Source organism: Carcharodon carcharias, chromosome 5 (genome assembly GCF_017639515.1).
Source record: "Carcharodon carcharias isolate sCarCar2 chromosome 5, sCarCar2.pri, whole genome shotgun sequence".
NCBI lineage: Eukaryota > Metazoa > Chordata > Chondrichthyes > Lamniformes > Lamnidae > Carcharodon > Carcharodon carcharias.
In genome coordinates, this window is record NC_054471.1 from 173,621,771 (window position 1) to 173,635,365 (window position 13,595).

Genomic DNA, 13,595 nt, shown 5'->3' on the forward strand with positions numbered 1-13,595 from the left:
GTTATATATCCTGCAAAGTAATTCTTACTGCTTTGCTGGTGCTAAGTGTTAATGGTATGTTAATTACATTATTAAGGTTAAGGATATACAGATGGAGGGTATTGATCAAGTACTTTGAGCACATATAGTGAGAAACTTTATTAAATGAGCATAAGATACTTTTGGGACACTGGATGTCGGTAGGGAGGATGCTAGCATCTGTAATTTTAAATAAATCTAGAATTAATTTAAATACTAGAATCTGGTTTCCTACTTTACCATTTGGATGTTAGAAGCTTAACACTAGACAGGCTCATTAATTCACTTTATAGAACTGGCCATGTCACTGCATCTTTGATTCCATCATGTGCCTTCCGTCATGTGCCTTCATGGTTAACTATAAGACTTAGCAACAACTTGCATTTATGTAGCACCTGTAATGCAGTAAGACATCCCACATGTTTCAAATTGAATGCAAGTATATTGAAGATTGATCAACCTGCTGGGATTCTATACATGATAATACAATTTTCATCTGTTGACAAAACCTAGGTACTATAACTGGTCAACAGCTGCTCCTATGCTTCTAGCAGTGCAGACATTCCAGAAACCATTGCCAAAGGTGAGTTAATATTTAAATGGCAAATGACTTGGCAAAGGGACCAGGATAGTCTACTAAGTAGGGGGTTTAAAATTAATAATCATTTGATTATAATATGCTGTGCTGCTTTAGTGCAATGTGTTGCATGCTAACTTCATAGCAGAGGAATTATGTTGAGTTGTTATGGTACAAACCTTAGCATGTTTAAATTGAATTGCCCAAAAGCATGTTACTAATGTGTAGAAAAACACTGTTGCTCTGTAACTGACTGGTAGGAAGCTGTTTTGGACATCCCATTCTATGAAATGCAGTTTCCATAGCTCTGCCAAGTTTTCATGAAATTCAAGTTGTAGTGATTGGCTTTCAAGTGATTTAATCTATCCCCTGGTTTTCAGGAGGCAGGGGGGGAGCTGAAAATGTGCAGGTAGATCTGGAATAAGTGTTGCCAACCCCAAACACTGCTAGACCTTCCAAGGTTGAATGAAAATTCCCTAATCTGCATCCCTATGGTAGAGACTTGTGCCACTACAGAAGGGTAGAAGAGGAAATTGGAGGAAGCAATGTGGATCAGCTTACTATCACTACCAGCTCAGGAGGTGATTAGGTGAGCTCTCATTTTAAGATTTAGAAAATCCTGAGGGTTGGTCAATTTTGGGGTTGGACCCTTGGGTGAGCCCCACTTCTGCTGGTCAGGAGTCCAGTATTCTGCTTTCATTTGATGTGCCAGGCCAAGACTGAAACAACACCCAGACAACAAGCCCTCTCCCCTGACTGTGTCTCCTTTAAGCATGTTTGGGGTGGAGGTTATCCCTCAAACAAGGCCCTCTGTAAAACTGGCAAAAAAACCAGGGAATCTGGCATGAACTGGAATCCTATGTCAGTGTCCCAGCCTAATCTCTTGGCCCACCTAAATTTAGGACAAAGTTTCCTACCATCTGTACTAGTAGTTTAGACATATATACATTTATTTTAAGTGAGTTTGATGTATGTCAATTTTGTGCTAATACAGGTGATAGCCAAACTTGCTTGCTTTTCCTTTTGGACCCTTTTACCAGCATCCAAAACTCTGACTATATTTTAACCAGTATTATGAATTCTTAAGCAACAAAGTGTCTCCATTTTATCCTTTTGAGAATATCGACTGTAGCATCTGGATTTCCTACAATATTGATCCAATAGCTTTAGTGAATGAAGTCCCATGATTATTGCTCACTGCTATCAATTGTGTTTTTTTTTGTTTTTATACAGTGGATTCCTATGTGCAAAGATCTGATTTGACTGCTTAACCCAAAATTGTATAGGACCCTTGCCATGTCAACCATCGGAGCTAACATCTATACATTAGCCTGCCAGTAGTAAATTTAAACTCGGTGGAAAAAAACAAAACATGCTAAGTGTTCTCCTGGTCAAACAGTGGCAGTTCTTTCCAATAATACTATGGACATTAGAATTTGACATCAACATTTTTTAGACTCTCACCTCTGATGTGAATTCTAGTTGTGCAAATGACCAGCAAGGAGAGAATCTTGGCATGTGGCACCACTTGTACACTTGTGCTCTGCTGCAGACACAAGGCTACATTGTTAGTTTGTTTTTGTACATGACTTTTGGGTCCCCAACAATTTTTAAATATTAATAATGGAGTAGAGCGAAGCTATATGTTCTAAGAAAACATTGTAAGTGTGTTATAAAAACAGCAGCAGTGGAGAGATGACGAACAGAATTAATGTTTCGGGCTGTTAGTAATATTATTAATATTGAAGAGCTGTAACCTGCAAGGCTATGGACCAGCTGCTGGAAGATGGGAGTAGAATGGGTGGCTTTTTTCCCCTCTTTTTGGATGGTGCCGACAGGATGGGCTGAATGACCTCTTTCTATGCTGTAACTTTTCTACGCTTCTTGATGACATTGCATCAGAACTAGAAATTTCTGCAGTCCCCCACCTCTTCGCCAGCTCTTGTGGTAGCTACTTAATATCAGTGCTGGTGAAGTGGAGCAAAGCTGCCAGCTTGTCACGGGTTCTAGTGTTCTTAACTGGTGCACTCCACACTGGACTTCAAGTGGGGAAAATCTAGACCAACGTGTTAACCTGTTGCATCAGCCTATGAACACAATAAATATGTGCTTGAGTTATACTAGCTTATTTGCATACACATCAAAAGAAAAACCATGGAGCTCTAATGGCATGGGAGGTGGTCTTGAGAGGAACATAAATTCCCGTAGAAAATATTACCTTGTGTGAGACAATAGTAAAGCTTTAATGTTCTATTATTTAGGAGCTTTAGGTAGAATTGAATATTTTAAATTTGTTTTAAATGTATACATTAAAATTTCTCTGTCTAATTAGACTTGTCAAATTCTATTTCTCAAGTCTGAAATATAAACACCTGGGTTTATGTATTTCTAAACTAATCTTTTCTCTTTCCCTCTTTATTTTTCTTTTGTGAAAATTTTGATTTTGTTTTAAAAATCATTCAAGTACTCATGCCTCAGTTACCTCCATTCGCTATTCAATATTGCAGCATTTTGGTTTGCGAAGATTAGTTTTGATCCCAAAGTATGTTTTTTTTATTCTTGCTTCTTTCACTTGGAGAACAGCATTTTGTTGTTTTTGTGTAATGTTCAGGTTCAGTTTTTTTTTATTCCATTAGTTACTTTTGTACATTTATAACAGGTAACCGTGGAAAACCTAATTAAGGAAAAGATGCCTAAGAAAGGTGGCAGATGGTGGTTTTCATGGCGTGGAAGGAGCAACAAAGTGAAAGTGGTACGTTTCCCAGTGCTACCCCTAAATCTTAATCTGTCACATAATAGCCTCCTTGGAATGTCGAGTCATGTTATGTAAACAGGGTACAATTTCACTGTAATGTGCTATGGAATTAAACTTGAAATCACCACAGTCCATTTGCAATGTATATTGAATCAGATGAAGTATTCTGAGAAGGGAATTCATCCTGTAGTTAGCTGAGGTTGAGCCAGTTTTAACTATGAAATTCTTCCCACATTGTGGTCTTGTGACATACTCCTGCCTCCTATTATTAGTTATCCACCTCCCTTGACCCTTTGTCTCCTGATCAGTTTCTGAATCCCTGTCCTTCCTGATTTATATTTGAATCCTCCTTGTCTGAGGTATGTGGAAATTTCCATCCCAGCCACTCATGCTATTCGTATTTAAACATTGTTATTCCTTCCTTGCTTTCTGGCAGCAGAGAACGACCTGAAGGAGAAGGCGTTCGTGGAAGGGAACAATAGGGACATGAGGAATATCAGTGGGTGTGAAGTAAGACTGTTATAAGTAATAAGAGGAGGAGAGGACTGAGGCAGAAGTATATGGAAGGAATACAAATAGTCATTTTGTAGTACAGAACTCGAGTATTACTGAAAAGAAACATGTCGAAGCTTTTCATCTTGCGCTCATCAAGACACTCTCTCAAGAATACCAATATAAGGGGAAAACACTGATTTATACTGCATGTAAGGAGGGTGCTGATTGGTTGACAAGTGGACTCTGGCAGAGGTGTTGCCATGGAGAATGCACCAGTGATAGTGACTGACAGTTAACTGCCAAGTATTGTTTGAAATTTAAGCCAGGCAGCTTGGCCCTGATTGGTCAAGGCATTTCCCTGTCACCTATAGGCTGTCACCTATTTCGTTTAGCTGAAATGGGTGCATTGTGTGCACGTGTTCTTAGTCTGCAAAGCTTTGACATGTCCCTCTTTTCAGCAATATATGGAAGGAATAATCTGAGGCATGGGTGTCTGGGGTGTTCAGTTTTGAAGCTGCATTTTCCACAGATAAGGTAAAAAGGTACTGTGGGGCAGCATTAAAACTCAAAGATATATTGTCATCACCTTGCATTTTAGAATTTCCTTTGATCCTGGCAGCGGACCAGAGCATTATGGTGGAATGGATGTTGGTGATCTCTGTTCCTGAATATTCAGGCTCAGAGTAGGGTTAGCAATAGAGGCGTTAGGGCAAGGGAATTCTAGCAATGGCATTTCCTTTCCCTTGGCCTCACCCTCTCCAAAATCAGGGTCCATGTTTAAACATGCAGAAGTTCTATGCAGCAGAGCCACATGTGCAGGTCAGCAGATTCTCAGCAGAGACCCAGTATTCGTGGTTCCCACCAGAATTCCTGACTCCTCTGCCCAACTTGTGCTGCTTGACAACAGCTGGGGGGGGGGTGCTGAGCATTGTTAGCCTTATTTGACTTCATAATGATCAGTGGAATTCAAGACTGAAAAGGTCTGGACCAATTATATTTGTGTAAATTATTAGAGTAAAACTAACCTTAAGTACAGACTCTCCTTCACATTTTCCGAAGCAATGTGAAACTATGATGATAAGATGGGATCTTACTGTGCTATTATTATGCTTTTGGACACATGCTCCTACATAGTGCTACTGCAGGGGCTGCAGCATGGCTGATGGAAGGCTGCTGATGTTCAATGGGGAAGACTGCAGATGGTCTTGAATGATAAACTCCAGCAGCTCTGGACCTAGAGAGCCCAGCTTTAGACTGTCTCACCTTGGTCTGGACTGCCTGACTGACTGGTGGGCAATATCAAGGGAATGGGTGAAGGGATAGAGTTGGGAACAGGAATGCTGTCATCAGCAGTTTTGTGTTCTATGGAACCACCCCCGCCCCCCGTTCCCCTAGAGTAATGCCTCAGCAATTCTGCTGATCTATTGGAGAACAGGTCGCACTGCTGTGATGCTCTGGCAGCCTCTTTGAAGGCTAGCATCCATAGCCATGGTGACAACAGTCTGAGCTTCCATTGCATCAGTTAGGCCATTGATGGAAGCCGCTTGTGTTGCAAAGGGAGCTGTGACATCAGTCATCAGCCACATGTCATTACTTTGCATTCCACGTGTGCTGGTGGAGGTGACCACCCACTCCATGTTGGAAAGAATGGGATCCAAGCTCTGCTCAAAGCCCAACACCAAGTTGATGTTCCTTGACGTTGTGTACAGATTTTCAAATGGAGAAAGTATTTAGTTGTGTACACCCATCAGCCACCTTCTGTAATAAAAAAAACAGAAGGAAATGCTGGAAGTAGGTCAGGTAGCATCTGTGGAGAGAGGAACAAAGTTGTCATTTCAGGTCAGTGACCCTTCATCAGAACAGCCGCCTTCGGTAGTTGGCCCAACAAAGTCCTCATCTGACTTCTCAGCACAAGAACTAGTATGTGACTTCTCCTCCTGGCGAGTTGGCATGTGCACTCTCTTTCTCCCCCCAATCTGGCTCCAGTGCAATTGCGTCTGATGTTTCACCACATACAGGACTCGCCTTTATCCAAGGAGGAGGATTAGGTGTACAGATACCCTCATCGTTGACTTCCCTGCCATTGCCATAACCTCAGTGATAACCCCTAGAGAGGCCACCATGGGAAGGGGTAAAACATGCAGGCTGCTTCTCCCTCAGTTCTTTCTTGCTGCTTCTGGCTATTCACCACCTGAGTGGGAAGTGTGCCAGTGAGAGCCCTGCAATATGTTTAGATCATATGGCTGTTATGGGGGAATAGCTGCCAGTTTGTGTGAGCTGAACATTGTGGGATGCGAGGCTTGCAGCAGGTCTGTGTGTGTTAAAGGATGAAGTGGCACATGTGGAAGTAATTGCTGGGGAGTGGCTGGTGGGACTATAGTGAATTGAGTATTGGATGAGGCTACTCGAACAGCTGGTAGGATATACCATTTGAAGATTGAACTCGCTCACATTGACCACTTGTGTCAGGTCACCTACCCATGCTCTTGAAGCTATACGCCTGACATTGCCACTATTGCATCCGACTAGTTCCTAAGCATATATCTGGAGAATCTCCTCCTCCTCTCCCCTTCCCAACACTAGGTACAGGGCCTGTTTACTTTTGCCTACATTTTGCACCAAGTCTTGCAATGTCTGAAAGCCTTGATGCCCATTCTCTCACATGTTCAGCCATTGTTCAAATATAAAAACAAAAATAAAAACAAAAAACTGCGGATGCTAGAAATCCAAAACAAAAACAGAATTACCTGGAAAAACTCAGCAGGTCTGGCAGCATCGGCGGAGAAGAAAAGAGTTGACATTCCGAGTCCTCATGACCCTTCAACAGAACTAGTGTTCTGTTCTGCTGAAGGGTCATGAGGACTCGAAACGTCAACTCTTTTCTTCGCCAATGCTGCCAGACCTGCTGAGTTTTTCCAGGTAATTCTGTTTTTGTTATTGTTCAAATATATATTGCAATAGTCAAAGGACTTTCACTTCTTGCAGTCACAATGCACTTTAATACATCCAGGCTGCCTTTTAAGTACTGATAGCCACTCGCAATATTGGGCTGCCTACTGATGTATCCAGCCAATGAACTGCGCAGAGAGCACTGGCTGTACAGCATTTAAAACAGCACCGGTTCACCATGCTGCCTGCAATCCAGTGAACTGCCATGTATTTATTATGGGTTTTCTAGTATTATCCTGTTTAACCTTGGTATAGTATAAAGTTCTGTGGCATTAAATAGAACAGAATTTGGGTTTTCTGTTTGGGGCCAGCAGTTCGGAGTTCAAAATCCAAACAAACTTTCCTGACTACGTTATCCAGACATCTTAACATTTAAGATTTAGATTGTGTTCTAGCCCAGTCTTTTCTTCAGTGGAAAATGTATTCAGTGTCAGTTAATGGACTTGCAACGTTTCCGCCCGGGTGAAGCCTAAGTCAAAACAAATTAAAGTGGTCATTTTTCCTGTTGAATTCACTTCTGATCAATACTGACACAAGTCCAGTTTCTGCAAATAGGCTGTTTGGATCAATATGCTTGGAAAATAAGCTGCAATGCATAAACTGGGGATTGAACAGTTCTTTAATATCACAAAAAAAATTGATGATGTTCAATGCAAATCAATGCTAGACATTAGTTCAGCATGGAAATTACTTTATGCCTCTCAAGATGGATTTGACTACAGCACTAATTAACATGCTCATTGAAAGAACAAAGACCTAATGTACAGAAGGAGGCAGCTAGTCGACAATCTTAATAAAGGTGACACAGTAAATTGACACAAATAGCCTATAAAATAAATTATTTTTTAATTTCTTATTTGTTCAGTACTTACTCATATTAGCCTCTAAATGAAGGTCTCCACTAATTTGATTTGATTGGGATTGACTCTTTGGGGCATTTTATTCAACTCGTGACCTAGTGTCAACTAGTGTACCACTAGTGTTAGACCTACACCTGAGGTAGGGTAAACTATAGATTTATCATTTATGGCGCAGCCTTTGATTGAGAACTGTTAGTCAGTGTAAGACAAAGTTGGAAAGGGGGAAAATGATTAGAAGAAATGTTTAGCTCGTAAAGGAGGAAATCTACGGTAACCCCCTCAGTAAAAACCGGTCAACCTTGTTGCAGTTGGAGTTATGGAAATAATCAGCTTGGCTGCAGTTTGAAACCAGAGCAATGGGCTATTGGAAACCAAAGGTGTATTCTGATGTTTTAAGCCACTGCACAGGAGTCGCAGGGAGGCTCAGGTTGGAGCTGCTGAATTCGGAGTAGTGAGGTCAGTAAAGGAATTGGCGAATAGCAGGAACACTGAAAAGAAATCAGAGTGATTTCCAGAGAGCTGTGATATATCTTTTGAGTTGGTCCCAGGAAAAGTGAATGAACCTTTTAAAAGATTTCATTAAATAAGGGAACGCTTGAGGGGGAAATAGAAATTAGAGCTCAGTTTATAGCACAGGTCTTCATAAACCTCAGTGTTAAGTTAATAGTGCTTGCTTTATTGTATATCAAAAATAACTTGGTTTGTTTTTGTTTAAAACATGAAATCTCGTAACATAGTTCTGTCGGCTAACCGTCAGTTGTGCAGATTTCTTCTTTAAATGTTAACGGCCCCTAACAGAATCATAACACTAGCACTGAAGCTTAGCTACCCTTTCTAAAAACCAACCAATTTTTATCTCCATGAAAGTCGAGATCTGGACTTAACTGGTGTCTTGTTTACTCTGAGTTTCTGTCTAAATGTTTGGCCTGATGAAATAGTGCTTTGATGTTTATTCTGTAACTTTCACTTCTTAACCGTGATAATAAATAACGTTGCAGTGACTCCAGATCAAGAAATGTATATGCCAAGATTGGATTTTATAGTTGCCAAAGAGAAAAAGCTCAAAGCCTCAAAGAGGGAGAGCTATCTCTGAGCCTGGAATGTTCAGCTTAGTTTAGCAATCATTCTTACTCGACACATGGGAGATCATAGAATTAGAAATACTTTGTTTTAAACTTTTTTTTTTACTGAAGGATTTCTTTTTAAGGTGCTGAACAATATTTCTTTAAGATTTTGACAAAGTGAACATAATTAATTAAAACATATATAGAATCATTAAAACTATATGTAGGATTCTCAATTTATTTTTGGCATGTTTCTGAAGGGAGACAATCTGCTGGATTCCTCTGCACTGTATCTTTATTAGAAGGTAACTAACACCAGTAACTACTAACGTACTCTTATAGCCAGCCAACTCCAGCGATGCACCCTAGAAAAGTGTCGTTCATGCGATAAATCTTCATCTTTAGAAAAAAATACTGGGGTTTGGGTTGACATTCATCATATGAATTGCACGTCACTTTAAAATTAAAATGAACTCTATTTAAAATTTGAGATGTCACAATTAAAGGTCATGAGTAAAAGGAGATTGAGCTGCTTTGTAAGCCATGAACACCAGGTGGTGCAGGCGAGTTACATTTTGAGCAACAGTTTGAAAGGTTTTCTTCCTTTTTTAATGGTGAATATTCTATATCTAAATTTTATTCCTTTTTGATATGTTGAGATTAGAGAAAAACGGCAAGATGGTGGTGGGAAATGCGCCATAAACGGTTTTCACTTACTGTTTCAGTTATAAGTTAGGACCCCTTAATTAGATCTAATTTCACCTGATTAATTTTCTGTACACAGTTGTGGAAATTAAAGAATACCATATTTTGATTTCCACTATTTAAAAGAAGCTCATTTGACATGTTCTACTGTTTTAGAACAAGGGGGATGCACCACACATTTCTTTCTTGGAATTCTCTCCCAAATCATTGGATAGGATTGGGATGTGGTATTAAGTGAGCAGTTGATAGACGTTGGAGGCAAACTTCAGCTGGTTATTTGCTAGCAAAATGATCAGTGTAGAGTGTGCACAAGCAAAAGCACTGATTAGAATCTGCATTGGTTTCCAGCCTTTGCAGTCTTAAACACACAGCTGCATATTATTGCAATAAACATCTGTTGCAAGCTCCTATGAGATTAAGTATCAGCTGTAAAACTAGCCAACAGGAACCTCCTTCATGATCTGTATTACAACTATCTGCATAATCATTATCTTCTGACTCACAACATGGGCAATAAGAGAGCAATGGGAAAAGGGAGTATTTTAATAAATATTCCAATATCGGGTATATATTTTTATTAAATGTTCATTCAAATACTTAGTTTGAATTTCCTTCTACTTAGCAAAAACACACACAATCTCACTGCAGCTCATGGGTCTCAGATATAATCCCTGTTTTCAACTGCACTCAACTATAGTTGTGCTGGCCATGATCAGTAACAATGTGAATGGAGAGCTGGTTGAAAATCTTTGCATAATCTAGTGCTATTCATGGGCATTGTTTTGTTTATCACAAAATACTGCACTTGGCATTGACTAGGATGTACTGTCCATAATGACCCACTTTTGTAATTGCCAAAATAATGTATTCATTTTTTAAAAACCTCTTTCAGTAGGGGAAACCTGAGGATCTATTCTTTTTAATCTGCTTCTTGGAAGAATGTAATTCTGATAATATAGTGATACAAAACTTTTATTTGTAATAAAGTAAAGCAGGAAGTGTAGCTTTACCACTTTTTGACAGATGAAGCATAAATCTAAATTCTGTTTTGCTACATTAAAGGAATCAGAAATCGAGCAGATTCGAAGTGGCCAGGATACAAGGCAGCAATCTGCACACCCTGGAAGCAGGTAATAAGCTGTAGAAATTCTGATTTGATTCTTGCTCTTAACTACATTCCTTTAATTTTTTCCTTCTGTCACTGGTAGAGAACTGTCAACCATGTTTATTTTAAGGCAATATGAACAGACGTTTCAATGAATTATTGAAACCTCTGGGACGAAATGTTCTTTCCAGCTTACAAATTATCTAAATATTATTTATAATGTAATACCTTGAGGAATTTATTTTATGTAAATTACTGCTGTGAATATTTTAAAACGCGATGAAGGAAATCTATTAAACCTTCAAACGCACTAATTTATAATACCTTCTGAATTAAGGACAAGGTTAAATTGTTTGTTTGGAGTAAGAAATCTGCAGCTCTTGGGTACCTGGTCTGCCCAACTCTCTATTTTAGTATTGATTTCCCAATCTTTGACTCCCTACGCTATATATGAACATTGGATGAGGGGAAAATAAGACTAGGCACATAGGCCACTGCCTGTCACTAATGATCACTAGGAATTGGTGTGAGAATAGTCTGGATTCACTGGTTTTTCATTCCCCTCCACCATTACCCTTTCTTTCTGTGGCAGTATCTGGCCCCTGTTGTCTGTCACCTCAATGTTGTGACTGAGCAACTACAAGTTTAAAAGTCTGTCGTACCATCCAAAAGATAGGACAGATATGTGAAACGTCCCCTCGTGTGACTCTGTCACATGAGCAGGGACGTATCATTAATGAAAAATTAAAGATTTTATTTGCTCTTGGAAACTTTATCCCACCCGTGGATGAAGTTTCCAAAAATTGCAAAGGTCGCTTAGCCTCTTCACCTGCCCGCCAATCGTCCAATTGGATGGACAGCGAAAAGTTTAAGTAAATTGATTACTTAATGGCCTTAACAGGTCTTTTAATTGTCGGCGGGCACGCTGCCGGCTCCAGTGTGTGCCCGCTGACTGAGCTATCAAGCGACTGTGTGTTGACGTTGGCAGGCTCTGCCGATATCAACACGTGTCATTTCACGCTGGAGCAGGTTGGCTGGGTTTGCGTCCGCTCGCTGAGCAAAGATTTCTGCCCATAGTGTGTACAATAAGTTCCTGCTTTAAGTTACCTCATTCAGCATCCTTCCGCTATAGCATTGTGAATATAATGGTGCAGATACGCACACTTAGCGTTGGGATTTTTGCTTTAGCGTTGTTTTGCACCAGAGTTGACGTAGCCTGGCGTGACCCAGCCAGCGCCATTTTGCACAGGCCTTTCCCATTCCCCAACTCTCTCCCATGCTCCCTGAATCTCTCCTGCTGCTTTCTTCACCGACCCTCCTACCCGCAGCTCCTCTCACTCCTTTGCTCACTGCCTCCCTCTCGCCACTCTTCTCCTGAGCCCTCACTCTCAGTGAGGGTTCCGGAGAGGGCAGCAATGAGCAGGACAGGGCAGGAGAGGGAAGTAGTGAGTGGGAGGTAAGTAGAAAACATTGGCATATTTTTACTTTTTAATTTTAAGTTACTTAATTTTTGACTATAAGGTTTTAGCAATGTACAGTATTTCAACCCACAGGGGTATAATGTTTTAGGTTCTGTAGGTCCTCATTAGAAAAAAAAACTTAACTACAGTTTTACATTGGTTGTAATGGGAAATCTGATTCACTTGAAGTTGTACTTTTCAGAAATGCAACTGCAACACTAAGTGAGGAATTACTGTACATTGTACCACTGAGTTGTATCTAGAATCTTTCTTGTTAAAAATGACCATTTAATGATACCTATTTAATATGAAACAAAGACCATTTATACAACCTTAGGGTATGCACAGTTCTTTTGACATTATATTCTGGAATAGAATTGCACAATGATGCATCCTTTATTGATCTAATGAGCTTAATCTTAAAGCAGGGAAATTTTTGCTTTCTGATAAACACTGCCAGCCCTGTGATATCTGAAACGTGCCAGTTTAATGAAAAAGGAGCAGCTTTAACATGTGGAGCTATGGTGGCTGATAGTGAGTTGCTTTTAATTTATTGATGACTAAGTGGAGGTGTAGGTAGCTGAGGTGGATAGGGGGGCTTGCACCTTGGTTTCCTTTTAATGATAAATGTGTATATTTCAAACTGTTAGGTTAAAAGATGAATCATCGTCAAGTGATGAAGATGTTAGAATGATCAACCAGAATTGTAGCGCAGGCCAGCAAGATCACAACCTGTCAGCTCTATCGTATATTTCATATGTGAAATCCCTTCGACTCAGCTCTGACCAACTTGTAAGTACAAAATGCTTTATCGCATATTGTTTGGATAAAGTTTCTCGTGATCTGTATTAAAATCAGTGATATAGGCTGCTACCTGCTAATTATTGAACCAGGACTCTGCTATCATGTTATTTATTTTCAGTTATACCTTGTCAAAAAATCAGTTACAATCGACTGCTTTATGCTAAGACAACACTTGGTTATATTTAGCACCTAATTTTCATTTATTGTGCTACTTTGCCTGATTCAAACAACTCAAAAGCCTGCTTTGATCCATATGACCTGTTCCATCTTTGGTAAGCTGCTGTGGTGCTGCAGCGTGATCTTGCAACAATGGGCCACAGGGCACAAAATAACTTTATTCATTGTATTACTTAGGGCATTAGAAATGTATTAACTCATCCAATGCAAGAGAGTTTAAATTATGCTGATGTGGACTGTTTTATGTTTACTAGAATATAGAAATGGGGACCAACATAGACATCGATAACTGTGGGACAGTCTGAGTCATAGCTATTTGAACTTATGGCCACCTTTCCGACCCTCAAGGCATCCAGCTTTCTTGCATTCTGCACTTGCCTTGCTGTTTAAAAAGCAAATTTCTTAATATTTAAAAGGATGAGGTCCATGTACTCATCTGATACAACTGACCGGATTTAGTTGTCACTTATTAATGTGAACTGAAACCCTGAAAATTGTTATTAACTCCACAGTTTGGGATCATTTTCATATTTTCTAGCCTTTCCTAAAAGGAAACTATTCAAGTTTTGAAATGATGTAGATAAATGAAGGTTAGAGACAAGCTAAAATAGAGGAAGAGGGGAAAT

At 39.8% G+C, this 13,595-nt stretch overlaps 1 protein-coding gene across 5 annotated transcripts in view; it reads left to right on the forward strand.

The window, feature by feature from the left end:
- Positions 1-13,595, forward strand: part of lpin1a (lipin 1a) — an 80,383-nt gene that overhangs the window by 51,578 nt on the left and 15,210 nt on the right. For all 5 annotated transcript variants that reach the window (XM_041188273.1, XM_041188272.1, XM_041188275.1 and 2 more), the window contains 4 exons: positions 532-601; positions 3,255-3,347; positions 10,486-10,553; positions 12,639-12,780. In XM_041188273.1, the coding sequence (XP_041044207.1) occupies positions 532-601; positions 3,255-3,347; positions 10,486-10,553; positions 12,639-12,780 (373 nt within the window). The remainder of the gene's footprint in view (positions 1-531; positions 602-3,254; positions 3,348-10,485; positions 10,554-12,638; positions 12,781-13,595) is intronic.